This window comes from Melospiza melodia, chromosome 3 (assembly GCF_035770615.1).
Source record: "Melospiza melodia melodia isolate bMelMel2 chromosome 3, bMelMel2.pri, whole genome shotgun sequence".
Taxonomy (NCBI): domain Eukaryota; kingdom Metazoa; phylum Chordata; class Aves; order Passeriformes; family Passerellidae; genus Melospiza; species Melospiza melodia.
Window position 1 is genome coordinate 126,134,743 of NC_086196.1, and position 26,762 is coordinate 126,161,504.

Here is a 26,762-nt window from a genome sequence, read left to right on the forward strand (position 1 = left end):
GCCAGCACAAAAGGGTTTATGGAAACTCTTCAATCAGTGCAGAATTAGCTCCATACTGACTTTGTTTAAGTTGATTAAGGAAAGGTTTGAACTGAGGCCAGTTAAGACATGCTTGAACTAACCTGAAATGTCTAACACAAGGTTTTGCAGTGGTTTGAAACCCTCTAAATCCAACTAGTCCCAATTGTGTGTGTGCACAATGTCTCCCTACTGAAATGACTGGTGTATTGTAAAGACTGCTCTTGCTTGTAACTGGATATAAACAAGAAATAATGTGAAAAACATCTGTTCCCTGTTTAGCTAGACAACAGTTAACAATGTCTGGATGCCAGATTAACAAAATGACCCCAACATGCTACGAAGTAAAAAAAGTCTGCAGTTTAGACTTCAGAGGCAGATTTACTGCTTTGAATAATCAGAAGTAAGTTCTTTTCTTTGATGTTAAGCTTCCTCACACCAACATAACATGAATGTAAAAGCTTTATATATAAAGCTTTATTCAGCTCCAACACCAAACTTTTGACAAATGATAGTAACAACAATGCCCTTTCTCCACAACGTACTTCAGCAGTTTTCAAACTATACTCAGATTTAAAATACAGTGTTTGTGTGGCTGATTTAAAAATAGCTCTGTAAATTTATGAACAATTGTTACCTTTGGAGAAGTTTTGAATAGTGAAGACTACATTTAAAAATTCTTTTCAGTAACTGTTTTTCTGTATTCTACACCAACATAAATTGTCTCTAAGCATAAAAAGTAGTTGTTCAGGATATTCACATTCAGCTTTTGTTTAAATTTTTTTCACTGGAGGAATAACCTCCTACATGACAGAATAAGTCAGTTTTCACAGATACCTAAAGAGTACCACTGCTGCCAGAGTTCTGCAGACCACAGACTGAAAACAGTAGCCTTGGGAAGCATCCTTAGCTTGTGAACCAAAGATGACCCTGCTAGCTTCTTTAAATGCCATATAACTCTTTCCTCTGCCTTATCAGCTTTTACAAACCAGGAGTGTTTCAGTTCCTCTTGCAGGAGCTCCGATGCTGTTGGAGGCACTTCCCATATCTCTGCACAGGCACTATCAAAGCGCCCAGTGCTGAGAAGCTGAGCAGCACCAGAAGCAGGGACGTGCATCTTAACCAAGGAGTAGCTGAGAAATAGTGAGATGCATCAGGCTGCTCTCCTTGTGAGTGACTAGCTTTTGTGAGGAAATTATTTAGCTGACCACCTCACACACAGCTACCTCAGAAAAGTAGCCATAAGAAAACTAAGATTCAATGTGTTTAGCAGCAATTAATTTGCATGTGGAAAATAAAATATCTGTACAAGTAAACATTGGTAACTGTCATTATCTCTTTTAATAGGCCAAGAGAGTTCTTTTCCAGGATGAGAAAGTCAAAGCCCTCATGCTCTAGTAGCTCTTTTAGTAGCTCTTCTGCTACTAATAGAAGCATGTAGCAAAGTAGCAGTGTTGGTCTTGGGTAAGGCAAGACGATTTCAAAGTTCTTGGAAAAACCTTAAGAACTAGGTTCACTACTTCTGCATCTCCATGAGCTTCACTGGAGCCATAAGAGCAGCCACTGTAAACCTAAGTCACAAAAATTTTTTGATCTTTAATTGAGATACATTCTAAAATGTAAAACTCTAATATTTCATTTATTTGAAGATGATTCACTTAAATAGAAATGATTTATGGTTGAACTGGAGGATTTTTTTCTTAGACAGCATCTCATATAAAACACATAGAAAGACAAACCTTTGTATTTTAAGTCTTTAGTGTCATATTAACATAGGACTGGGTGACCAAGTGCAAGTACATCATGACCCCTCCACTGGCCTGCAGCTCAGCACCTCACTGCTGCTGGCATTAGAAATCTTCTAATTTCCAATCTACTTTTACTGAAAGCTGGTTGAAACCAATCAGTGCTTGAGCCAACAGTGTCTTTTGGCATTAGAGAGAAATTCCTCCTCTCGGCTGTTTCAGCTCCTCCGTCTAACGAATGTCAATTACTTTTCTTTATGTAACAGGATCTGAATTATACACAAGAGGTTTCACTAAGACTTCATAGAAGAGCACTGCAATTTCACACTTCTGCACCCTTGGGCATGCTTTGTCACTTCTCTGCTCCTACCCTTGCTTTGGCAAGAAAGCCATGCAACTGACTGAGACTCGATTCTTCCACTGGAAATTATTAGTGGACACTGCAGAATCAAAGTGTGCATCCTAGCGGGTGCTCTAAACTCCTATGCAAAATGTCTGGGTTGAATGCCTTCATGAGTAATACTCAGTGTCAGGACTCATGAAGTCACAGCCAGAAGTGACCTACTTCTAATGCTCTCCAACTTCTGCTGTGACAACATTACGACGCTGCTGAAGTCTCTGGAGAACTAAACCAGAGGGGGAAAAATGATGTGTGACATTTTGGGACCTGTCATCATTTAAAAACACACCATGACTCCTCAAGGGTGTTAAGCAAAAGATGGTGAAAAACCTTCCATATGCCAGAGCACCTTCCCACTGAGTGACTGCTGTGCTGTGCCCTGGGTACATTGACACTCTCCCCATGCCACCCTTCCCAGCTGGAGACACTGGGCAGGCAGTGCCAAGGCAGCAGAGATGCACCTCCCCTCTGTGGGCAGCAAAGCCACCAGCGTGCCCTATGGTGGCTGTGCCGTCACAGCTCTATGGCTGTGAGGAAATTACAGTGGGGGTGGAAGCCAGCCAGTGACATTCTGTGATAAAATAAAGTAAACTTTCCAGTGAGGTAGGTGTTTTCTACGTCCCTGGGTTTCCTGCTGTGGGAGCTACGCTGCATGACAAAACCTCTGCTCTCTGACAGACTGACTTCATGGTTTCTTGGGGGAAAACATGGTTAAATCCCAAACTCTTTAAGAGGGGAGCTGTGAGGAAGCCAGACTGAATGAGGAGCAGGAAAGGGGAAAGAAGTGGAATAAAGCTATGAGCTGCCAGAGAGGGGTGGACAGCAATGAAACTCCCAACAACATGACAGCTCAAATGATTTTTCAACAATAACCTGCCATGTAGCTGTCACATCACTCCTTTCAAATTTCCTGTCTAGAAGAGCAGAGGAATATAAGGGTCCTCATACTGCCCTGAACGAGGCTACGTAATGAAATGTTTGGGAGCAATTCCTTCAGCAGCAGCGACAAAGGTGAGATGAAGCATCCTAAAGCTTTGCCTCCATAAGGCTGGCATGGTGTGAACATGTCCATCCTTCAGTGATTTGCAACTCATCCAAACACAAACAGCACATCCTGAGCCGTGCTGGGACAGCCACTGACACCTGTGCCCCCCTCCCTTTGCCACCCCAGCAGACCACAGAGGTTTTCCTCCCCAGGAGGGAGGAAGGGGTACCCTGTTACGGTGGGGGCACGGTGCCCATACTGTACCTCTTCCGGCAGGCTGACCACCAGGTCATTTTCCGTCTGCCCAACCAAGGCCTGCAAGAAGTACTCGCTGCAGGCAGCCAGCACAGCCCGGTGGGCGCGGAACTCCTTCCCCTCCACGATCAGCGTCACGTCACAGAGAATGTCCTGCTTCCGCTGGTCATTTAAGCAGAGGAGAATATTGGTACAGTGCACCGTTGACTCATACACATACATGGGGGAGTCAGTCTTCTCATCCACAGACATGCCGTTCACACCCTGCAGGGCACAAGGGAGAAGAAAGCACAAACAAGGTGGTGAGGAGCAGCACGGTCCCTATGTGGATACGCTATGGGGAGATTCAGCTCAAGATCTGTAAACCTCAAGACCACAGCCAAGCAGCCCATTAATGCTTAAATCCAAGAATGTTCCTAGGGAAACATACAATGAATGATACTGGTTTGATGCCACTGGATTTCACCCTGTCATGCTTGGATTACCTACTTGCCCCACCAACTTCCCCCTTCAAAACCAAAATAGGGTTTAGGCAGACTGAAAAGCGCTTTTCTTCAACCACCTACTATGCATCTCCAATTTCCAGTTTAGTAATGGCAATAACATGGGGACATTGGAAATTTTAGAAGATTTTAGAAAAAAGATAGAGTGACTGTTGGGTTTTCTAATGGTGAAAAAAAGGGCTTGGTGCTTGCTTCTGATATTTCCAGATCAAAGGGAAAAACCCCTCAAACCCCCAGGTCTATTCTCCAGCAGACAGACAGCACTACACAGTCACACTGAAGACCTCAGCTCAAGTAAAAGGTAAGGTGGAACTGTACCTGACAAAGACAAGCCACTAACTACAGCAACTTACTTTCTCAATCACAATTTTAAGCCTTAAGAGGGAGAGAAAGATATTTAGCAGCTTCAGAAGAAATCTGTTTCCATGTATGGCTAAAGCAACATGCCTTCATCAGTGGCTTAATGCCATTTACAGAAGAGTAGATCTTCCCGAATTCCAGACCCACAGACCCAAAAAATCCCTTCACCTGAATGGATGTGCAGCCCCAGGCAGCCCATGGGTGCTGAGGCTGCTCCTGCTGAGGCTCTTCTGACTGAAGAGCAGAGGTTGGAATGACGTCAGACACCCATTACACACCCATTGCTACTGTCTGAGGCAGGGAAATTCTCTCTGCCTGATGTTCTGCAGTTTCTGACACATGTAGAACTGGCAAAGCCTCTGAACATGGAAACTGGATTTGCAGTGGTGATGGTGGAGGGAAACAGCTCCCCCCAATACCTCACACTGCATGAACCCCCTTTGCACTTGATATACTGAAGTAATTAATTTACTAAAAACATCTTCCCCAGCATTGGACCGAATCCTTTTTGCATTATTTTCCCATTTCAACTTCTCTGAGTAGGAAGGTGTAAAAGCCTGTGACTGAGCAGACTATATATCCCAAACCAAATATCCCACTTGTTTTCAGGCTTACATGGGGAAAAGGATTATTGGTATGCATTACTTTACCTACTGCTGAAGGGAAAGTTGTGCAAGTGCACAAACTTGCAGCATTTTAAAGGAATTATTTTTCCTTATTTAGAATAACAACTGCCTTCTGAGAGGTAAAATTCAGAGGCATCAAGGGCTAAGGGTAAGATGATGGTATTCTGGTAGAGTACTGCTGCACTGTAAATGCATGACTATTGTATCAAGTGAAAGCAAAATTCCTCCTCTGCTACTTTTTCATGTGGATTGTTGCAGCATTCTTCTCTGCTAGTGCAATATACAGGCACATCACTAGACACAACATGACTTCAAACTATTTCTCTTGCTGTGAGTTCAAACTAGGTTACCATTTTCTTACAGTGCCACTTGAAAGACACTAATCATCCAGACAAGAATGGATTTAAGAGGACAGACTTGTTACTTATATTGACTAAACTTCTCAATGGTGACTTCATCTTCCCACCTTTACATGAGTATTTTTAAGCCATTGGCTATGATGACTGTGCAGAATAGGTATTTTTGCCAACAGAGCAAAGCTGTAATATTACTGGAAGTCTTAATGGAATGCTTACAGATTTTCTTTTACTGGCATTTTCAATCTTTATGCTGACTCATGCTACACTTTTGAGCACTCAGCTGAAATGCTTACGTGAACAGAAAAAAACCCACAACCAACGAACACAGATTACTCCTTCAACAACTTAACATGTAGAGAGAAGATACACAGCTGCTAATTGATCTGCATACAGGCAGGGGAAGGAGACACTTCGGGGGGTGAGTTATACCAGCTGGATTTCTTAACTAGAAATAATAAAAAAATTTTCTCTGTATAAATTGAGACTAATGAGAAGAATTGACAGCAATCATGCTATTAGCACTTCACCAAGGTAAAAGAGAAAATGACACTTAGCTCATCTCACTCACAGCTTTCTGTATAACTAAACTCTGATGCTAACGATAGCACTATAATGATGTTCTAAGTGGTCACTCTTGCGTGCTATGAAATGAAAGAGTTTACAAGAACAATCTAGTGGGAAAACCTGAGAGTTGCAAATGACAATGCAAAGGGGAAAGCAGTAAGTTTTTTCCCCCCTTTATTTTCCAGGCATGTCTTATGCCTGTAATATCTCAGATGATGAAAAAAAGGACAAGAAACCCGACACCTGGCAGATAATGAACAGCACATCAATTATATTTTCAGTGCCTTAGAAAAAACCCACCAAACCCCAGCTAGCCTGAAATTGCAATCCTCTCTTACAGTAATAGTGCAATTTGTGTGAATCAAACCCCAAATTACTTAGTTACTAATTAGTAATTTCTCACTTTTTAACTACAGCTCTCATCAAGTGTATTTTTTTTTAAATTGCTGCATGTGCTGTGAAGTGCTGAAAATATCATGGTGTATTTCCCCACTGGTAAGCAAGCCTGTCTCCTCTGCTAGGAAACCTGAGCAGTGCAGTCCTGAGGTGCTGGGGCTGCAAACGGCACCTGTGCTCCCAGGAAGGACCTGCACCCCGCTGCCCACATCATCATACTTCCCCAAGGCTGCTGCTGTGACTCCAGGGGCTTCCTGAAGGTGGATCCATGCCAATCACCTTCCCACAGCCCCTGAGAATCCACATGGATGCCCTGTCTGGCAGCTGTGACCTCAGCCTTCCACAGACTTCCCCCTGCCCGTGCCCCTGGCCGCTCTAGGAAGCGCCCGAGCCCTGCATTGCGCACAGGGAAACCGGGGCTGGGCTATGGCTCAGGACCACCTATTTATCAGCTTTTAATGCTTCAACACCAGTGATTTACAGTTTTTCCTTTTCCATAGTCTGCCATTGACCACATGACCTCCAGACGTGAGGTGTTTCCTCTCCAAGAGGGCTTTATCCTGCAGGAAAGGTGCAAGATGGTGAAACCCCTCACTGGGAAGTATATTGTTCATTTTCACGGGGAAAGGGTTTAGAGGGCAAAGAGAAAAGGTCACTGTAGGACTTTGGCATGTAGTAGCACAAAAATTAGAAGAATTAAACTCTTTTTTTTCCTCTATCCTTGGAATAAAAAGACCCAGGGATCTGGTATTATCTCTGAACTCTGAGGCAAGCTGGGCTGCAAGCCTTTTACACAGTGTTAATTCAAACTGCATCATTTTTTGCTGAATTCAGTATTATGCTGAGTTTGCAGAACCTTATTCATGGAAATCATTGCTACACACTTCGTATTTCTTCAAACTGAAAAGGGAATGTCTTAGCAAGCCTTTCTCTGGCTCAAAAGAACATGCTGTGCATTTGTTTGCATATAGGTCACCATGCTGCCAGAAAAAGCCTCTATGAAACAAAAGTTTCCAGAAACTGGCATGAACTATTGTGGGCAAGGAAAGCACCATTGAAACTGAGCCAAAAAAGTTGCTGGTAAAGGCCAGCCACTGCAGTGAAGTGAAATAAAAGGTTGCTTACAAGTTCCTTCCATGGTGATGGGTGGAAGATCCCACCAAACTCTTCAGCATGGAGGAAGCCTACAGGAGACTAAAAATGTTGCTCACGGAACATCCAAATCACTCTGGTTTGCAGCACATTGTCTGTACTGGCTGGCGCTCATCTAAAACTCTCCAGGAACTCATAAACACTTTGACTGAGCTGCTACCAAAAATACATTACCTATCACAAAAAACCAGCTCCTGCCTCACAAGACTGGAGCACAGGCAATGTGGTGTCTGTTTCTAAAGAGAAACAGGAGGAGAGAGAAAATCTTATCAAGACACACCAGAAAGTCCTGCATCAGAACTGGGCTAATTATGTGAAAAGGTAAATCTCTATCATGGCAGAGCTACAGAGCACTTAACCAGGCAAATTATCATCGTGACAAAGCAGCATGGCTTCTGCAAGGGGAAGTTATGTCTCTGATGGGCTCTATTAGAATTCCTGAAGTGCATCAAATTAGCAGTGAGGAACACTGGTACATGTAATTAGTGTTGACTTTCAGAAATTCTTTGACAAATTTCTTTAGAAATGCTGTTAGAGAAATTCAGTTGCCATAAGCTGAGAAATTGCATCAGACTGTAAATAACTTAGGATAAACTGTATTCAACAGAGGAGGAATGCAGGGACAATTTTCAGCATATTAGCAGTGAAATTTCTTCAGAAACTGGCTCACACCTGGCTGTGCTCATGCTGCTCAACGTGTCCAAGCTTCTCTGCTCTCTGGAGCTACAGCAAGGTTGGGCACACTTAACTCTAGGATGGCAGACTGCCTGGATGTACATACAGGGTCCCCCTGCAAGGTCCATGACATGATCGAGCCAGACTCTGGGAACAATTTGAAACAACAGAGGTTTAGACTGAACAAGGAAAAACTGAGGAACAAGTTGCCTGGAGAGGCTGTGATACCTTACCATTGAAATAAACCAAAATAGTACCCCATCCTCATAGCAGGATGGTTGCTTAGTTTTTCCTTGAGAGATTTCACAGTCACTGCAATAAAGCATATGTACAACTGACCACTGCTGAATGTTACTGGGCAAAGAATTCACTCCATATGTAAAAGCATTAGTTGCTCCTAATAAAAATATCTGGAGCCACATTACTGAGAGTACAAGCTTACATGGGATGAATATTTACATGATGCAGCATGTATATTCCACTGCCCAATATTCCACTGTCCAACAACAAATGTCCTTGTATTATCCATCCTTCCTGACCTACTAACCACTGCAAAACCCCAAATCTACTGCTTCCTAGACCTCTGCATCCTGTGTCCCCAGCTGTGGGAGACAGCAATGGACATGCTGCCTGGTGCTCCCCTTTCTCAAACAGGGACTGAAGTTGTGTGGGGACCAAGTTGTTGAAGGCAAGCAGTAGAGAACATCTGTCCAAAGATTACATGGGGTGGGTGTCACTGACACCACGAACTCCCACAACCCAGTGGCTCTGGCAGAGCAGCTGGTTTAGGACATGAGAAGCCATACAATGCTAAATTCAACTCATAAATAGGTGCATAAACTGCAGCAGAAGCGTCTTTGTAGTCTGTCTGTGGTAAACCACCAGCATGGATGGGGGAAAAGAGGGACCTAAAGGCATCATCTCATCTGCCTCCTGGTACCCTAAGCAATGTAAACAGGACATCACATCTATAACAGTGCACAGAGGACTCCCAACAACTTCACTGCAAAGGTCTAAAAAAGTTTATCAGTTTCTCCTCGTTATGCCTGTAATGCTACATTTTAATACAGAAGCCAACATACACCACTGTGATTCCTCATTTAGGAATTGCAGTGCCTGACCTGGTGTGAAATGAACCACAGGTTTTTCTTGGAAGCATAAGCTGGAGATCACATTTTATGTCCTGCTATGCAAGGCAACTCCCAACTTTCCCCTTATTGTGTTAAGAGAGGATCAATACTGAACTAAGAGTATTTTTAGTTCCAGTTCACATTCTCTCAATCAGCTCCACTAACAGCAGAAGAATCTAAGGAACAGTTTCAAGTGGCCAGCTTGAACACATCTAAGCCTCTTTGGTCAGCAGTAGCTGGAGTCTGCATTACAGATTTGCACGTAAATGTCTCACAGTATTTCTGTTCAATGAGATTCAGGCAGAGAATGGGAAAAAATGCTCTTTTGTTCTGACATTTTCTATTGTTTTTTTTTTTCCCTCCTAACAATTTAGCAAAAGGTACTCAGAAAAAAATGGGGAGAATGATGATAAAATAATGAAAAAAAGTTGAGAGCAGCTTGTACTTCTGACAATTGGCAGCAGAAGCACATCAGACTTGACAGTTTTTAGGGATAAACATGCACTGTTTTTAAGTGGCAAGTGGGAGGAAAATAATTTTCCAGGCTTCCTTCCCCATCTCCTAATATTTTTTCTATGAAAAGACTCGTTCTGTGTAATCAACACTTTGTTTTTAAAGAAAGTTATCAATAACTGACACTTCAGAGCTCCTAAAATGACCATGCTTATAATTGGTTATTACGATTTCTCAATTATAGCTATAACAACAAAGGATATGATTATATTGTCACTGCTTTTCTTTAAAAAGAAACTATTGAAAGGCCTAATGATTAATTCACCATTTTTGAGAGCTCATTGTAATGACAGCAGACTATATACAAAGGTCTCTTCAGTGAGCCCATTATTCAATTAATAAATGCTGAATACTGAGCAGTCATAGTCATATGAAACTCCCAAGAATTGTGTGAATTTTTAACCAATTAATTATCAATTACAACATCATAAAACACCAGCACAAAAATAGAAACAACTAAATTTAATTATAGATTATTCTTCTTAGTTGCCGCAAATACTACACAAGACTGATTTTGATTAATAATTCATACAGCAATAAAGTATCAGGAAAGATAATTATACTGTGCCACAATTCTCACACTGATTTCTGTAATTACAGATTACAACAGTGTTAGCAATTTAAAAAGGTTAGGGAGCAGTAGTAATTTGCTATGTCATCCTTAGCAATATTAATGTCTTCTTCTCTGAGCACCCCAGATAATTGAAAATAGACTTGTGGGCCGCCAGGCTACATGGACTTCCTCCTGCCAAACACAGTGTGGGTGCCAGGGCCATTAGCAAGATTGTCTTAAGAGATGAACTTTTCACATTGACCAGGTAGCTTCTGCTGTAAAGCACAATGTACATGGACAACTGGAAAAGACACAGCAGAGCATTCCTGGCCAGCAGCTGCAGATATGCTGTTCCCGAGAGTGATGGCTGGTGCTCCTGACCGTAGTGCCTTGAAGAAGGACCTTCACTGGGCTGTGAGTGGGAAGGGGGACAGCTAAGGGACCCAGGGAGAATTTAACCATGGGCCTTCGAGACAGGCTGGTCTGGCTGGGCACACAGCAGGGCCCTGCAGATGTTTGCTAACGTCTCCCAAAGGCAAGAATTCCTGTTGCCGAGGAGGCTGCACGGCTCCAACCCACTGAGCGTCCACAGCCCAGGGAGCACCCTTGGAATTGCGGAACAGCAGAACAGCAAGTGGTTCAAGGAACACAAACTGGTCCTCCATGGGTTACACCACAGGCAGTGGGCAGAAGCATCAGTGCCTGAGCTGGCTGCAGGGTGGGGCCATGAGCCCCATTTCTCTATGGCAAGCTTCACATGGGTTCCAAATGGAGATGAGAATACTGGATACTCCTTCCTTAGGTAAACTGACAGGAACAGGGATGTATCCTGCAGACTGTGGAATGGCTGTTTTTGAACAGCTCAATTATCATCACAGTGCAGAGGCTTTGATGTTGAAATTAAGTCCCACTGCAAAGTCATTCATTGCTTTTCTTATACTGGACTAAGACCCTACAGCACAACTGGATAGATACTGCGGGAAAAAACCCCAAAAAACAAACTAACAAAAAAACCCCTAAAAAACAAAACAAAAAAAAAAAAAAAGAAAAAAAAAAAAAGAGGGAGTCTGATCCTGCAGACCTTTAAACAGAATTGCTGAATATGACTTTAATCTGTAGCATTTTTTTTCACAATGGTTTTGCTATTGGTAGAATGCACACATGAGCAAAAGTGTACCACAGCTTCATGTCTACACTGAATTTTTTTTTTTAAAGTACTGTCAGGATGCCTGTAGTCTCCATGATGAATGCTTATTTAAACCCCAGGTGTCTACTCTAAAGAAATTGTGCTTCAGGTTGTTCAGAGATTGGTACCATAAGGAGTCAGGGATTCCCAGTGGAGGTTGCTTTGACGAGTCCAAACAGATTTATGTTCCATATAGAGATAAAACCTATTTCTTGACTTCAGAGGGTTGTGTTGCTATTGTTTCTTGAGAGAGTAATCCAGATGAACAAGGTAATGAGAGCTCACATTCTTTTGGGACCTTAGTTAACAAGCAAATAATGTTTACACACAGTATATGCATTGACCTATACAATCTATACAGGCCTACTAGGCAAAGTATACACATGAATGTTTTTATGACTCAGTAAAAATTATATAATTATACTACTAATTTTCATACACTGAGTGAGTCAGGCTTAATTTAACATGAATTTTCAATGTTCTGTAAATAAACTGATGATGCCCTCAGGAAAGAGGCACGATAGATGTGCGGGGGAATGGTTTGGGTTGGAAGGGACCTTAAAAATCATCTAGTTACAATTCCTCTGCTGTTGGCAGGGATATCTTCCACATAGACCAGGTAGGAAAACAGGAGGAACAACACAAAAACTGTCCACTATCCTTATTTCTCAGAAGCTACTTGACTGACATATATGAACATGGAAAGCAAGAAACACAGAACTCTTTCTGGATAAAATCTCCTCTCACAGCTTTCACATTGCTCTTTACAGTAGCTGGCCACGGTGAAGGGGACTGGAACTAAGTCTGCTACTCAAAATAGCTTATTCAAAGCAGAATGGGGAATGCCCAACACTGAAACACTGCCAGGAAACCACCAAGCACAACAAACAACACATTATGTTCTTCTGAAGTAGTCAATGGTTTCAGGACCTTGGTAAGACGTAACCTTTTGGATTGTTCTTGGGTGAGCTGGATTGCCAGATTAAAGAATCTGAGAGGGAAAAAATGAAACAGTGGTTTGTTTTTATTTTGCCTTCCAGCGTGGTAAGCTCTCTGAAAAAGTTTAAGGTCTCCACACAAACAGGGGCTGGAAATTCTGGCAAATGCCCACTGCTTTTCTTGCTTTAAATGAGTATTTGGGGGTTTTGCTTGAGGAGCGATACAGTGTTATGGCTTCCCCCTTTTTCCTAAACCTTTAAGTAATTTATGTGTACTGGTGTGGGCATATGTGTACATATATGTATAACTCACACTGCAGAAATGCCCTCTGAAATGATGGAAGTGCAGAAGTACAAATGGTTTGTCAAATATCCAGGTCACTTGCCAGTATGACAGTCTCTCAGGATAGTAAAGAAGGTGCTTCTGTATTTGACATGTCTTTTGCTAACATGACTGAGAACAAAGACACAGCTGATATTGCCCTAATGCCACCAAAGTTTGGAAACTACAAATTATGAACAACAGCACTGTGCAGCTCCTTTCAGCAGCCTTTGAATGTCAAAGATTACGCTAACAAGTTGTTTGTATAAAAATTATTAATTTCTTTTATGTTCTATTCTCAAGCTTAAAGTGGAATTCAGTGCTGAAGCTCTGTACTTTAAATTTTGTTTGCTATAAAATGAGCATTGCTTTCACTTTTAAAAAAAAGAAAAAATTAAAAACCAAAAAACAATCACAAAAAAAAATCCACAAATAAGCAAACAGGAAAGTTCTCTCAAAATTTTTTCCTTTTCTTCACTAAGCTGTACTAATGACTGCTTTTCCAGTCTATTTGCAGAACCAGTGGAAGCAGTTCTATCTGCCTGAGAGGCTATAGCCAAAACCACTATGAACACCTTTGACTACACAAATTGCAGTGGCTGGGAAAGCAACCCGACCCCATTTTCTCCTGTCATACTGCATAGTTGTTATGGGAAAAATCTGCTCTCTTTGTTTTATCCCCTAAAATGCAAGCTTTTCATCTTTGCTGCAAGTTAGCAGGTGGTCAAAACATCCTTCATCCTTCCTTGGGACACAAACTGGCATGTCCTTTGGAACGTGTCTGTGGTGATTAATGTGTGAAGAGCAGGGAGGCGTGCAGTAGGTCACTGGGTCAAATTTGGGACAGACTTGTGTAGGGTGTTAACTTTGCACCTTCTGCTCTCAGGAAAGAATACAGGTGCTCCTTCTCCTAAGAACGGGCCACTATCTGTCTGTGCAGCATTTTCCACAACCAAAGGGATACTAACTATGACGTTCTCCCTTGAAAACTGAATGAAAAAATGTTTCTTTACAGTAGATCATAGATTTTTGACTAATCTATAACAAAGTAACTAAACAAATAAATAGATTCTAATGACTACTGCATTTGGATCCACAGATTTACACTGAATCTTGGAAGTACAATCAATATACGCAAAAACCCCCTATTTTCACGTTTTTATAATGATCAAGTGATCAGAAGATGACTGAAATGACTATTTAGAAACTCAGAGCAAGTGCCAAGGGGATACCTGGATTACACCAATGCGGTTTTGATCCTGCAAAGATCTGAGAATCATTGTTTTGTTATCAGAAGGTTTAAGCAGGAGTTGCAAGCTTTCCCACTATTCTCAGAGTCTGACATATACCTAGGTGCCTACTTTAAGTCCCTTTATCCATGGACTGGACCCGATTCTGGAACTTGACTGCCTTTCCTGCTGTAGACAATAAATCATCCCACGGAGGAAGGTGCATGGAAAGCAATCAATTCTGCTGCCAACAGCTACCAGACTACAGCCAAGGTAAGGAGAGGATGTGAGACAAAAATGGGCACTTGGACACAGTGCAAGCAACTGCAGTCTGAAGGAGCCCAGAGAAAAAGAAAAGGTTTGATGTATTTGGGTACTCGTTCTGAGGGTATGTAAAGCCAACATTGCATCTGATCTGTAGCTTCTTATAGGACTGCAAAACGAGCAGAAGGCAAACACAAGCTTTCCTTCTCCTGCAAGATCTAGAGGAGCTTATGAAATCTTTTTTGCCATGGTAAAGAACGAGAGATTAGAGCTACAAAGACTGCTATATGAAGAACTTGGATTTTATCTGTGTTTGAGAATACTTGCATTATTTGTTGAGCTTTTCATGAAGCTTTTTGAAGCTCGTTTTTTTCTTTACCCCCTCAGAACTACAATGTACTCAAGCACACTTAAAGCTGCAAAAGCCATCAAATCAAATGAAATGAAATCAAATCAAATAGGAGATTAACACCCCAAACCCAAAACTAAGCCACACTTTATCCCAGGGAAACAGAGTGGCTTGATTATTTCTGTTTGAAACTCTGTCATGGGAGTTTTAATCTCTGGGCATTCCTTATATGGTTCACAAACCCGAAAGGCAGAAAGGACGACCTACCCTGGCCTCCTAAAGGCAAATCAACAGCTGCTTTTATCACACAGACATGCAATCCTGACAGAGAAAGAAATCCAGTGAGTTTTTTTGCCAGGCTCTCTCTTCAACTGTAACTGGAATTATCTGTACCTTTCACCTCCAAGTTCTCTCTTGACAGATTCTGAAATAGTTGTTCCACTATTTTACCCTGGACTGACGTCAAGTTAAACCAGCCATCAGTTCCCCGGGACATCCCTTTTATCTTTGTGAAATATCGGAAATACAGTTGGCAGCCCTCCAATTTTCTGGAATTTCCCATTTCCCAAGATTTATTATAAATTACCAGCCACTTAACAGAGCTTTTCAGCTACTTCCTTTAAAATTCCTGGATGTAAAAGTTAGTAGGATATGAAAATGTTTAATTTCAACCACTCTTGCCTCCCAGATCCTCCTTTGTTGCTGCAAACTTTCTCTTCTTTCCATATTACTGCACAGGATGGACACATCCTCTTCCACAGTTTCAAATACAAAAACCACCCGGGGAACACTTCTGCCTTTTCTATTTTCCCTTTTTGGGTATTAAACTAATAAATGTTTTATCACTACTAGTATTTCTTCATTTAACCAGAATGGCTTCTCATTAGAGTAACTTTTTTGTTATTGATGGCAGTGTAAAATCCTAATTTTGAGAGCTGGCAGAAAATTCTTCAACAATTCCCAGTGCGTTCAACGCTTTTTACTTTAAATGCAATGTTATGCCAACACAACAGATTCTAACTTTGGAAAACATCTTTTCCAATTCTGAGTACAGCGCATCCATAAATTCATAATCTCCTAGTAGATGATGAACTCTGATTGCACAAGGTCACTGTATGGGATTTGAGATCCCATGATTCATGTTATTTAAGACTGTCCACAAATAGTAATGTCTGAAAAATTGCTTCCCTTCTTGCTTCATTTTCTCATGCAACAAGTCACAAACCTGTATTTTCCAGTCCATTTCTAAGAGGACCACTCCAACGGAGTGGAGTGGACCACTCCACTCTGAAAATCTTTTGGATTCCTGCTCATGTACCACTCCCTCCAGTGCCTCTCTCATAATGCTAGAAACCTGGCTAATAAAATGTCAAACAAAGTGATTCTTGTGCAATCCTTATGGTTTAGACTTACATACACTGGTTTAGAGTTACACCAGACTTATGTAAGGCTGGTTTATGTGGTTGGGTATTCACTGCTGTCACTCTCTCCCTCTATGGTTATTTACAGCCCTTCTCTGCTCATTTATCTTCAAGGGCAATGTAATGTAGGTAGAGAAAGAGGCCACCAAAACCAGACATTCCCCACAGTCTCTGCAGACCATAGCTCGGAAACCACAAAATCCCAAGCCTTGTCCACCCTCAGCGGCATGGCGAGTGCCACCTGCGGCTAATTCTCCCTTTCCTCTCCATTCACAAGGGGACAGACACTCCAGGACACCTTGGCTGTACCATATCTGAGGACAACACAAAAGGAATTTGTGAGGTCCTTGTCTGCATAGTGGCAATCACCACTGCCACACTACCTTCAGGACCATGGCAGGTTTGCTCAGGGCTGTGTTTTGGCAGCTGTGACCTGTGGAAGCTTTGCCTGGCTGATGAAATGTACACCCAAACCTACAGTCTGGACAATCTTTAAGAGAGAATGCTTTCTTTTTTACAGAGAAGAAAAAGTCTGTATGATTTTTCTGATATGAATTGAGAAGCTATATTCTCCACAGATCTTGGAGACATGCAATTAAAGACTGTCAAATTTGCATGCACGCAGGATTCAATTGAAGGCTGAGCAGGCGATGTTATAACATTTCTCACTTGACTTGACAACCTTATATTCTTTTAACAGCTTTTGTGCATAATTTCCTTGCTTTAAACAAACGGAAGGTGCCACTGTGTAACCTGACCCCTGAGCTCACGAGGGTGAGGATGAGGGTAGGAGCCAGGAGATTCCTGCTTCCCAAGCAGAACTGGCTGACCATCACTGGTCTGCAAAATCCCACCCGAGCAGTTTGCAACACCACACCAAACACAGATGATGGAGCAAGCAGAGCACAGATCCCATTGTTTTGTTAGAAACCCAAGCTTTGAGGAGAATTGAGCAGAAGCCACTAGCTGCCCTGGAATTCCCTTAGCAAAATTTCTTGTTGGTCAGCTGTATTTCCAGCAATGGCTGCAATGTCTCCCCCAGCCCACTCTCCAGCTGAGATCTCATGATTTTGCTCCACAGCATGAGGGCACCAGAGCTTTAGAAGAGCTCAAAAAATGCTGAACGTTGGGAAATCAACACATAATTTCAAGCTTTATTTTTCTTTTTCTTTCCCCCTCACTGAAACACTTTGGTGGTGGTTTTCCAGCAACTGTCTGGGAGAACATCACAGCAAGAAAACTGTGACTCTGTGCACCTCAAGTCTGGAAAACCTACTATGGTTCAAAATAGGACTTCATAGAGTGAAATTTCATAGAGTGAAATTGCAAGACACAAGGCAGCCAGTCCTGTTTCTGCTGCACACGTAGAGTAAGAGGCATCAGGAGGTCTTCATGCAACAAGACACAGCTGACACATTCCAGCACTTACTTTTGAGGGTGTTGAGTGCCATTAATCTATGCCCTTTAATTAGATTTGAGATCTCTTGCAACAAGCGGGATCAAGCCATAAAAGCATGAGGACAAGGAGATTATACTAGAGATTAATAATTATATAGTATAGACAATCCAGGATAAAATAAAACTCTCTTGCTCCACTGGAGACTGGCATGTTTATGTATAAAGCAGGAGATCTATAAAGCTCATTGATTAGTATTTCAAACGAAACTAATCTAAAAGCATTACAAATTATTAACTGAAATATGTAATACAAACAGTGTGCTAGGAAACAATCAATACTTCTCCGTGCCTGCAAACCCCTACAGCAATTTTTGTGCTAAAAAGGAGACCAGCCTACATGGCAAACTCTAGTGCTTGCCAGCGAGTTTGTCTCATGTAAAAGAGAAGAGTCCTCAATGTAAAAGCAAGCATGCTTTTTTTCTTACTTCTTCCCCCTCAACTTCTGCCTATCCTAAATGTACCCAACCTATACTGCAGACTGCAATAAAAAAATAAATTAATTAGAAAATCACTCCAAAGTCTTTCTAACTAAATCAATGAAGTTTGTTTCTTGGACTGTCGTAAGAATGCAAACATTTTTATGCAGGACCCAATCCAGTCTTTTTAGACAAACTTGACCACATAGAGACATAGCTTCAGGAAAGGAAGAGACAATTTTGAGCTATCAGACTAAATGAAGATTTTGCCGTTATGATGATTGGAGTCTTGTAGGCTCAGTTAATTCATATTTATCAGAGGTCAAGATCAGGTAAGTCTATCCACAGATTCATGCCATTACCTCAAGAATTTAAAGTGCAAGTAAGACACAGTTTGATTATACGCCCAAGGGAATGTTAAAATACTTTAAATAAATACCTGTTGCTTGATGAAATACAGGACAGCCACCACTGGATTATGAATGGTATGATGCTATTCCACCACAGCATTCCCTTCTCACATATAGTGTCTTAAAAGCAGACACATAGGTGCGTGTGCCTACAGTAATATATTTATATATAACCATACATCTATATGTACATATATATCCCCACATATATACATATATCTATATACATGCACACACATATGCACAATGTTTAATTACTATCTCTTAAAAATATGCATTATTGTCTTTCTGTGTCTCATGTAATCTGGCACAAGTTTTTCAAACATTTAAAAATGACGTCTCTTAATTAAGAGTCCTATCAACAGAGCAACCCATCCTTATATGAAGGAAGAAATGCTCCTTTTACTGTAGAAGTTAGGTGTCTCAGTATTATTTGTGGCCATTATTCCACACATCTCTCACCTGAAGTACATATGCACACATGCATTCTTCTCTGCTACATGTGGCAAGAATTTTTCCAGAAAGAGCAAGAGAAACAGGTGAAATTAAAATCCTGAAAAAGATGTTTGTGCAAATGTTTTTAGTAATAATAGAAGAGAGATGTGAAAAAAAAACCTCTAAAATGGGAAAATCCAGAGGGAATGGTGAAAAGTTGAAAGCATGGGGAAGAGCCAGGAGCAACATCCACAAGGACACTTAGAATCGTGTTACTATGGATGTGTGGAAGGGCTCAAGAAAAAAGGAGGGAAAGGACCAGGGTTACCTTGGAGACAGAGGCTGCTGAAGAGGCTAGGGGCTCATGGATCAAGAGCTGCTTGGAAGGAAAGGCGGAGGAGGGATGGCTGGAGAAGCTTCCAGGGAGAAAGGTCTGTAGTAAGGGGGCAGGAGCCCAGTCCCAGCTCCATTGCTTCCAGAGAGGCAGAGGGGCTGGAGTAAGAACAGGGAAATGAATTGTGAGAAAGAGTTGCTATTGTCCACTGTTTTCAGTGAGCAAAAAGAAACTGAAGAAGCTGAAGAAAAAGCATCGCATACTACAGCGAGTATGTAGGGCTGTTGGGAGGGAGCAGAAAAGAGGGCACAGGCAGCAGAGAGAGAGATGTTTCACTGCCCAGAACAGAGAAGGGAATGACTGCCAAGGAGCTTGAAAGAGCAGTGGGAATGAAGGCAATGCCGAGAAAGAAGATTCGCAGAAATTGTCTGTTCTCCCTCTGGGAGGTGGGATGATGCTGGGAGGTGAGGAGAGAGAAAAGTCACAGGCACTCAGAGAAGCAAACAGGGAGAAGTGTCAGAGTGGAGAAGAGATGAGAGGGGAGAGGTAATCACTGGTGAGAGGCTAGAGAGTGGGTGAGGACATGGTGCCAAGAGATGATAATCCAGCTGATTAGAGAATTAGGCACAAGAGATGTCAAGCAAAAAGGCAGAGAACAGAAGAGGCTATGGATGTGGCAAGAAGATCCTGAGCTTAAAATAAAACTGTCAAGCAGTCCAAATACACCAGCCATGCACTTCCCCTCTGCCTGCCCCCTCTCTCCATTGCACCATCAGGGATCAACTACCTTATTACTGCAGGGAACAAACAAAAATACAACTGCCCTCAGGCTGATCCTGAAGGAACAACAGAATAGGAATGAGGAGAAATAAAAGCAGGCTGGCAGTAGCTGCCCGTGGATAAAAAGGAGACCTTTAGCACAGCAGTGTGGTTGTATTTGATTTACGAGGGCTTCTTCATGCAAAACGAGGCAGAGCAGTGTAAATGGCTTTCTAAAGAAAGCCTGGTGAACAGCAATTCCTGCACATCAGAAAGAAAGGAAACGAGGATGTCCTGGGCCAGACCGGGATGGCTCGGGAGCTGGGGCTCCTGGCTCAGCACTCAGCACAAAGGCACTGGCACCTAGCTGTGCCCAGGCAGGAACAGCTACACCCTGCAGTGCCAGGACTCAGCTACCGAGCCCCCAGCACTTCCTTAGGCAGCTCTCACCATTCTGATTGGAGTGCGACATCCCTTTGTAACAAAGAGGGTCGGCTCCTCAGGAACAGGACTACCAAGCACTGTAAAAATCCTGCTCTTTCTGACAAATATGTCCACTTCCAATTTAAGGAACAAACCACAGCAGTCTGGATTGCACACCACACATTTTTGTAAACGTTCTTTTGTAGTAGCAAGTAATTAATCTTGTGTTAGAGCCCAAGAAAGTGCCTATGAGTCTCTGAACTTGCAAACAGCTGGAAAATGCCTACTTAGGCTAGTGCGCACATCTTTGAGTAATTCCTATTTGCTAATTATCCTTTCAGAAGCTGCCAACAGCTATTCTAACATTTTGCTAACCAGGGAGGGATATCACATCTCATAATAATGTGAATTAATAACAGGATGGTGGTGAAGAAATGGGACAAAAATCAGGTAGTTGAGAAAGAAATTAAAACTAATTGATTTGCATCAAAAAAATCCACAGTATGTAAACACCATTCCAGAAACAAAGAACATGGCTGGAAAACAAGTAAACAAAAGTGAAACCAGCATTTGCAGAAGTTGTCAGAGTAGATTCCTTGTCTTGGTGACAGATGAGATGAGACTTAAGCCCAGGACCCCTTACAAATGAGACTTGCTAGTACTCCAGTAACCCACTGCAACCAAAGCAACATTCCCCTCTGCAACACAACAGATGTGATTCAAACTGGCAAGCCATGGCACATAAAAGCACAATGCCCTCCCCTGCTCAGCACAGATTTTTGCAATATTCATTGCAGGGGCCCAGAGGGAATTCCAGCTCACGGTGTGCAGAAAGCTCACTGATGCTCCTGCACAGCAGAGCACAGCAGACCCCCCCATGGCTGAAGGGGCACCAAAGGGCAGCAAGCAGGGCTGCTGGAGGAACCACCTCGAGACGGAGCTGTCGATGAGCCAATGGGGCTCCCTTGGGCCTGTGTGGAGGTGGGGGGAGGCAGAGGAGGAAAATCAAAGAGATACCTTTAGATATGTGTGTGCACATTTAACTGCAGCAAGCTAATGCAGCGTTTGCAATAGGAATGCCTGCTCTGAAAATGGCAAAGGCAAGTTATTACCAGGATGAACATCCTTATTCAGCATCTCAGGGGAAGCTCTGGCCACTTTCAATCAAATGCTTTTTCTTGGAATGCTGTTAAGCTGTGGTCATCAATCCTATTTAAGGAATGGGAGGAATGGCTTCATATCACCGCTTTCCCTCCTCACTTGATGTGACATAAAATAGCAGCACATTAGCACAGGCGAGAGAAACGGAGCTTGGCTGATAATGGCCGCACTCATGTGTTTATTAAGCAGCCCAGGGAAGGAGGCACCAGGTGCAGCAGGCACAGCTCCTTCATCGAATGAGCTGCCTAGAGCAGCAGCTTCCTGCTACAAAGAGGTTTCCTTGAAATCCCTCCAGAACCACTCTGTAACCAAAGTGTAAAAGCAGCCACTTGCTGTGCTCTGATTGCACACTTGAACTTTTCGAGAAGGTTGCGCGTATTTACCGTCGATCTTCAGCTCTGTGTTGCCAACTGGCTTGCAGTGGAAAGGCCACAAAATCTGATGGTGGCACTTGCCTGACCCACACACTGCCCTGCCCCTACAGCTCAGAAAGGCATGAAGGGACATGCAGCACCACTCTCATGTGCTTGTGGGCCACAGACAAATCCCCTGGTTTAGGAGCTTGTGCTGCCACTGCTGGGGCAGTAAGAAGAAATTATTCCCCTGACTTGGCTGCTAAACCAATTACTATCAATAGATTGGTAAAATCTATTAAAGGACAAGGTGATTTTCCTGATCATTACAGCCTAGACAGGAGCTGGAATTTGGCTCACATTGGTTGTTCAAATGCTTCACTACTGGGCACTGCTAGAGGGTTTAGCATCACTGCCTTCATTATCTCTCCCTGGCTTCATTGTGTCTGTGCTGTGTATACATAAGGACACATGGACCATGAGACTCCCAGTGAACTCTTGTAATACCAGCTGTCAGCAGCCGCCTCAGAGTCAAGAAAAACATGCTCATGTCTATAAACATGGCAAAACTAATTATCCCAAGAAGAGTTCCCCTTCCTCTTAAAATTAGCAGTGTATACAGTCAGATAGCTCAATGTAAACACATCACTCTGAATTTCACCAGCTTCACTATCTAGCAAGGAAAAGTATGAATCCTGTAGGAAGTCTCTGCTATAACAGATACTAAATTTGATATGTGAAGAGTTTTATTGTAGTGCTTCTATAAGAGTGAAAAGGGAGAGAAAACATCTGAAGCCTAAAAACAGCAACACACCAAAGGTTACAAGAGAACTGTTAAATGAGTGTCCCTGTGAGAAATGGAGAGGATAGCTAAAGCTCCTCCTGTGACTAAGGCAGTGGACAAGATCCAGTGAAGAGTAGTCCAGGAGAGAAAAGAGGGAAGTAGTCATTAGATAGGACATCCCAAGTTTGAGAATAGGAAGGTTTTCCAGAAAAGCTGCTCTAGGTAGTTTAAGAATCATTTCTAAAATACAGGACAAGGAAGAGCCCTCAGGACCAGCCATAGCCTGAGGACTATGTAAGCCATACCTGTCAAGCCAAAAGAGCTCAGAGGGTTTGAAGTAAGGATTCATTCTTCATTCATTTCAATTCTTGTGGGTATTTATAAATCTTATCTAGTTGTTCCTTTTTCCAGAGACAAAATAAAAGTACTACATTCAGTTAAGTATGCCTGTTCCTCAGAGCAGTGAACAGGACATCTCCTGCAGTGCCCAGAGGTGCTGCACAGCTCAGCAGTAGCAGGATAATGGGATGCATACACCCTTGTATTTAATGAAGGACCCTGAACAAAAGAGATGTCTTCCAGTGACCACTGCAAGATTGGAGAGCCCTCTAGCATGAAATAGGAGGGTGGAAGGAAGGGGCTGAATGAATCATGAGCAAGGAAAAAAGGGTTGTGGCACACCCCCACATTTTTCCATTTCAGGTCCGTAAAATTCAGCTACATGAAGGTGATGCTACTGGCACCACTACTCAGAGAGACAGAGCAAGCAAGTCTGAATCAATCAGAATCTGCCTAAGAACTGAGCAAAACCCAGCAGCACAACACACCATGGAGAAGTTGTAATCATTTACACAGGAATAACAAAGCAACCTTACCCTGAGCAAAGGAACCATCAGGAAAGCCTTGCCCAGTGCAGCTCCTGAGAGAAAAGGTCAAGAGAAACACAGCCAGATTTCTGAGCAGAAAGTCCACTCGTCTTGCAAACCCTTTCCATGTCCTTGGGTGCAAAGGCACTGCAGGCTTCTGCAGAGGCAGCCTGCCCTGGAGCCCCACTGGAGCAGAGGGGGGGACATGACAAGTGCCACAGGCCAGTCTTTCAAGCACTTAACCAACGCGAAGCGACAGCCTCAAATGCTCGTGCAACAACGAAGCATCAGCAGAAGCCAAATGGAGATGAACAGAAACATGCTCTCATATCCACAGCCATCTGTCCCTCTTCGCTCGTTGTTTTACAAATTGACCTACTGTTCCAAATCCCAGATTTTCAGAAATAGCTCTGGCTGAAGGTATTACCAGGAAAAACGATCAGCGTCAGCTAACCAGTGTAACAGAGGAATTCTTTCCAGGACGCTGAGGCAGTGATGACAGAAGCTGGAAAACCAAAATCGCAGAGAGGGGGAAGCACTGGCCATTCAGATACATAGGCAAGGACCAGCAGGAGCAGTTCTTGACAGTTCAAGTGATGTTCTCTTCTGCCAAAAGCTAGTGAGAAGCTTAACAAAGACCTTTTCTGTTTTCTGGTGCAAATGATGCATTTCAGAGAACAATCAACCACACTGGCCTTGGAGTAAAGGAGACCAAAAAACCAAGGAGATTCCTAAAATCTATTACTGTACCAAATAAACAGCTAGCATTCTCCCATGGACTGAAAATCCCTTCAACTATTCCCAAACAATTATGGCCTCCCCACTCTGAAAAAAGATAAATTTTTTCTCCAATATAATTTTTAATATCCTAAGTAGGCTTGGTAATGGTAACCCTGTTAATTTAATATCCTCAGAGATATTTACCATTTCTCCTTGTAAGGGTTTTCTGCAAAGCACCCATCCTCATAATTTTTCAGTCTTTTGAGCCCTTTATTTCCTATTAACTTGGGATGTCTGTACTGGCCTGACCATTTTTATTATGTGCTTTCACCAGTGGCAAGTGAATGACCCCCTTACGTGGCTTTTGGGGGGGACTTCCCCCCAGCACTGCCAAAGGAGCCACGACTTGCCACGTGTCTTCCCCCACCTCAGCACTCCCTCTCCCTTTGGTATGGGGAAAGATGAAAACTTGAAAACGCAACAGATGGTCTGAAATCCTCTTCCTGTGAAACCCATCACTACGGCAGCAAGCCTAGGCAATATTTCAAATATTTCCGCATGTGCCAACGGCGGTATCCATGACTGGGGATGATGAGGAGACTGCCTGTGAAACTCCCCCATAGACACTGTTTGCAACAGCCTAGTCCTCTTGTTGAAGGCTCTCTTCCCTACTCTAAATCCAATGAGAAAACTAATCTTCTCCAGATTTAAAGCTGACAGGTGGTACATGCATAATTAAAGATGACCTAACAGAGAATGCTCTCATTTCTGGCATATTATCAGACACTTAAGCAAAGCAATTATCAGTAGGCAATCTTTTCTGTCAACAGAGATTGGATGAAACATTTTGCCAGTCAGGAAGATACTGTAATGATGATACATATGTATTTGCAGATACTCCAGCAATATAATATAGACTTAAATCTCTCCCGTCTCAGACAAATGTCTTCATCACCTGTGGAGGACCACAGTAACGTCTTCTCTCATTTTCAAGCTCTGCTTTTCTATTTTCCACAGACTCACAAGACAAAATACATAGACTCCACCTTGCTCCTAGTCATGTCAACCTTTTCCTTGAATCCATCTTCACTACAAGTCCTGCCATTCCTCTCCACCTAGGGAGGGACAATCTTACTGTCCTCTCGAGCTCCTGCACTTTTTCCACCTGCACTACTTGGCAGATGGCTGATCAGTGGGCCAGGAAACCTTGCCCTTCTGCCTTTCTTCCCCCCCAAAAGCAAGCAAACCCCAGAAAATGTGTACTCCCCCTTTCTTTCTCAAACACAAAAAAAAAACTCAGCTCCTCCAACAGAACCCAACCAAGCCTCTCCCGAACACCTCCTTCTTCATCCACAGGTAGCAGTCACCTGTGGCACATCAGGAGCTGAGCACTATATTGCTCTTTTACTCTTTGTCACAGCTTTTGTGACATGAACACCTGCAGGGAAGAATTAGGGACCTCACAGATCTCAATGGATTGTTCCTGTTGTGAACAACCATGTCTTACTCAGGACCACAAGCTGAGCATCTTCACCTTGGGAGCTGTGACAGCGGAAGAGATGAGTGGCCTTGATCTCCTTAGCTTATAGAGGGGGCAAACACAAGCGGAGATCAGTTGGGAATTTTATGTGGAATCAACCCAAAAACCTATACTAGAACTAGGAATATCTTCCCTGCTTTTTGGTTAACAAGCAGATGGTATGGTCTCCCAAAATAGCAGTGTCACCCATGTAGTTTGAAAGAAGAAACTTTTTAACCTAAACTCTTAAAATGCTTCCTTCAAGCAGTGTTTTGCGATGAATCCAGAGAGTGTTCTGTGTCTTTTTTTTTTTTTTTCCCTCCTGAGCAGGGATTTTAAAAAAAGAATATTTTGTGGAAGAAAGACAGGGAGAACAAGAAACAATTAGGAAAAGGAAAGCCTAAAAAGGGTAGTGGTTTTCTTAATTTTGGGAAAATTAGGGCTGTGAGAAGTATTATAAACCGCAATTACATACACACATGGGATTGCATTTTACCTTATGAAAGAGCTGCTCTTAGGGTATAAAATTGCTTTAATATTGCACTACGACAAATGTTTTTTTAAAAAAGGCTTATGATAATGGATTTTCAAAGCAAAAGTAAAGCTGCTTTTCCCTGAGAACAGGGCTTTAGAGAAGGGAAACTTCACAATGCCAGTGGTGTGCGTTTTGCTGCATTTCACAAGATCTCTCATAATTTAAATTCCGATGTATTTATGTCATACATGGATAAACGATCTTATTGTTCAGAACATGTCTTTATATGAACATCTCTGCTGTTAAAACTAGCATTATTTAGCTGCTTTTTTTTTGTCTCTCCTTACCAAGTCAGAACAAAAGTGTCTTTTATTGCAGTTTTGTGAACTTCATGCAAACGGCAGTTTTTACACATCAATCGTCAGTTTAATAACACTAATGATAAGAGGGGAATTGAAAATAATAGTCTGATTTTTTGGCAAGCAAATCAGAATTTATAGAGAAGAATCTACAATGTCAAACTTTATAGCCCTGTATTATCAAAAGCACGAGGAGTGAGAATGAAGATTAAACCACTGACTCGTTAGCAAGCTACACTTACTAAACCGCAGCTTTCCTGCACCTAGAGTGATTATTTAGAAATCCACTGTACAAGATAAGAAGAGATAATGATAGTCTTCTGGGACCACAGGGAGCCATTTACACA

At 42.4% G+C, this 26,762-nt stretch overlaps 1 protein-coding gene across 2 annotated transcripts in view; it reads right to left on the bottom strand.

Moving 5' to 3' along the window:
• Window positions 1-26,762, bottom strand: part of BACH2 (BTB domain and CNC homolog 2) — a 181,594-nt gene that overhangs the window by 40,312 nt on the left and 114,520 nt on the right. For both annotated transcript variants that reach the window (XM_063153015.1, XM_063153016.1), the window contains one exon: window positions 3,413-3,667. In XM_063153015.1, coding sequence (XP_063009085.1) covers window positions 3,413-3,655 — 243 coding nt within the window. In that variant the 5' untranslated portion in view covers window positions 3,656-3,667. The remainder of the gene's footprint in view (window positions 1-3,412; window positions 3,668-26,762) is intronic.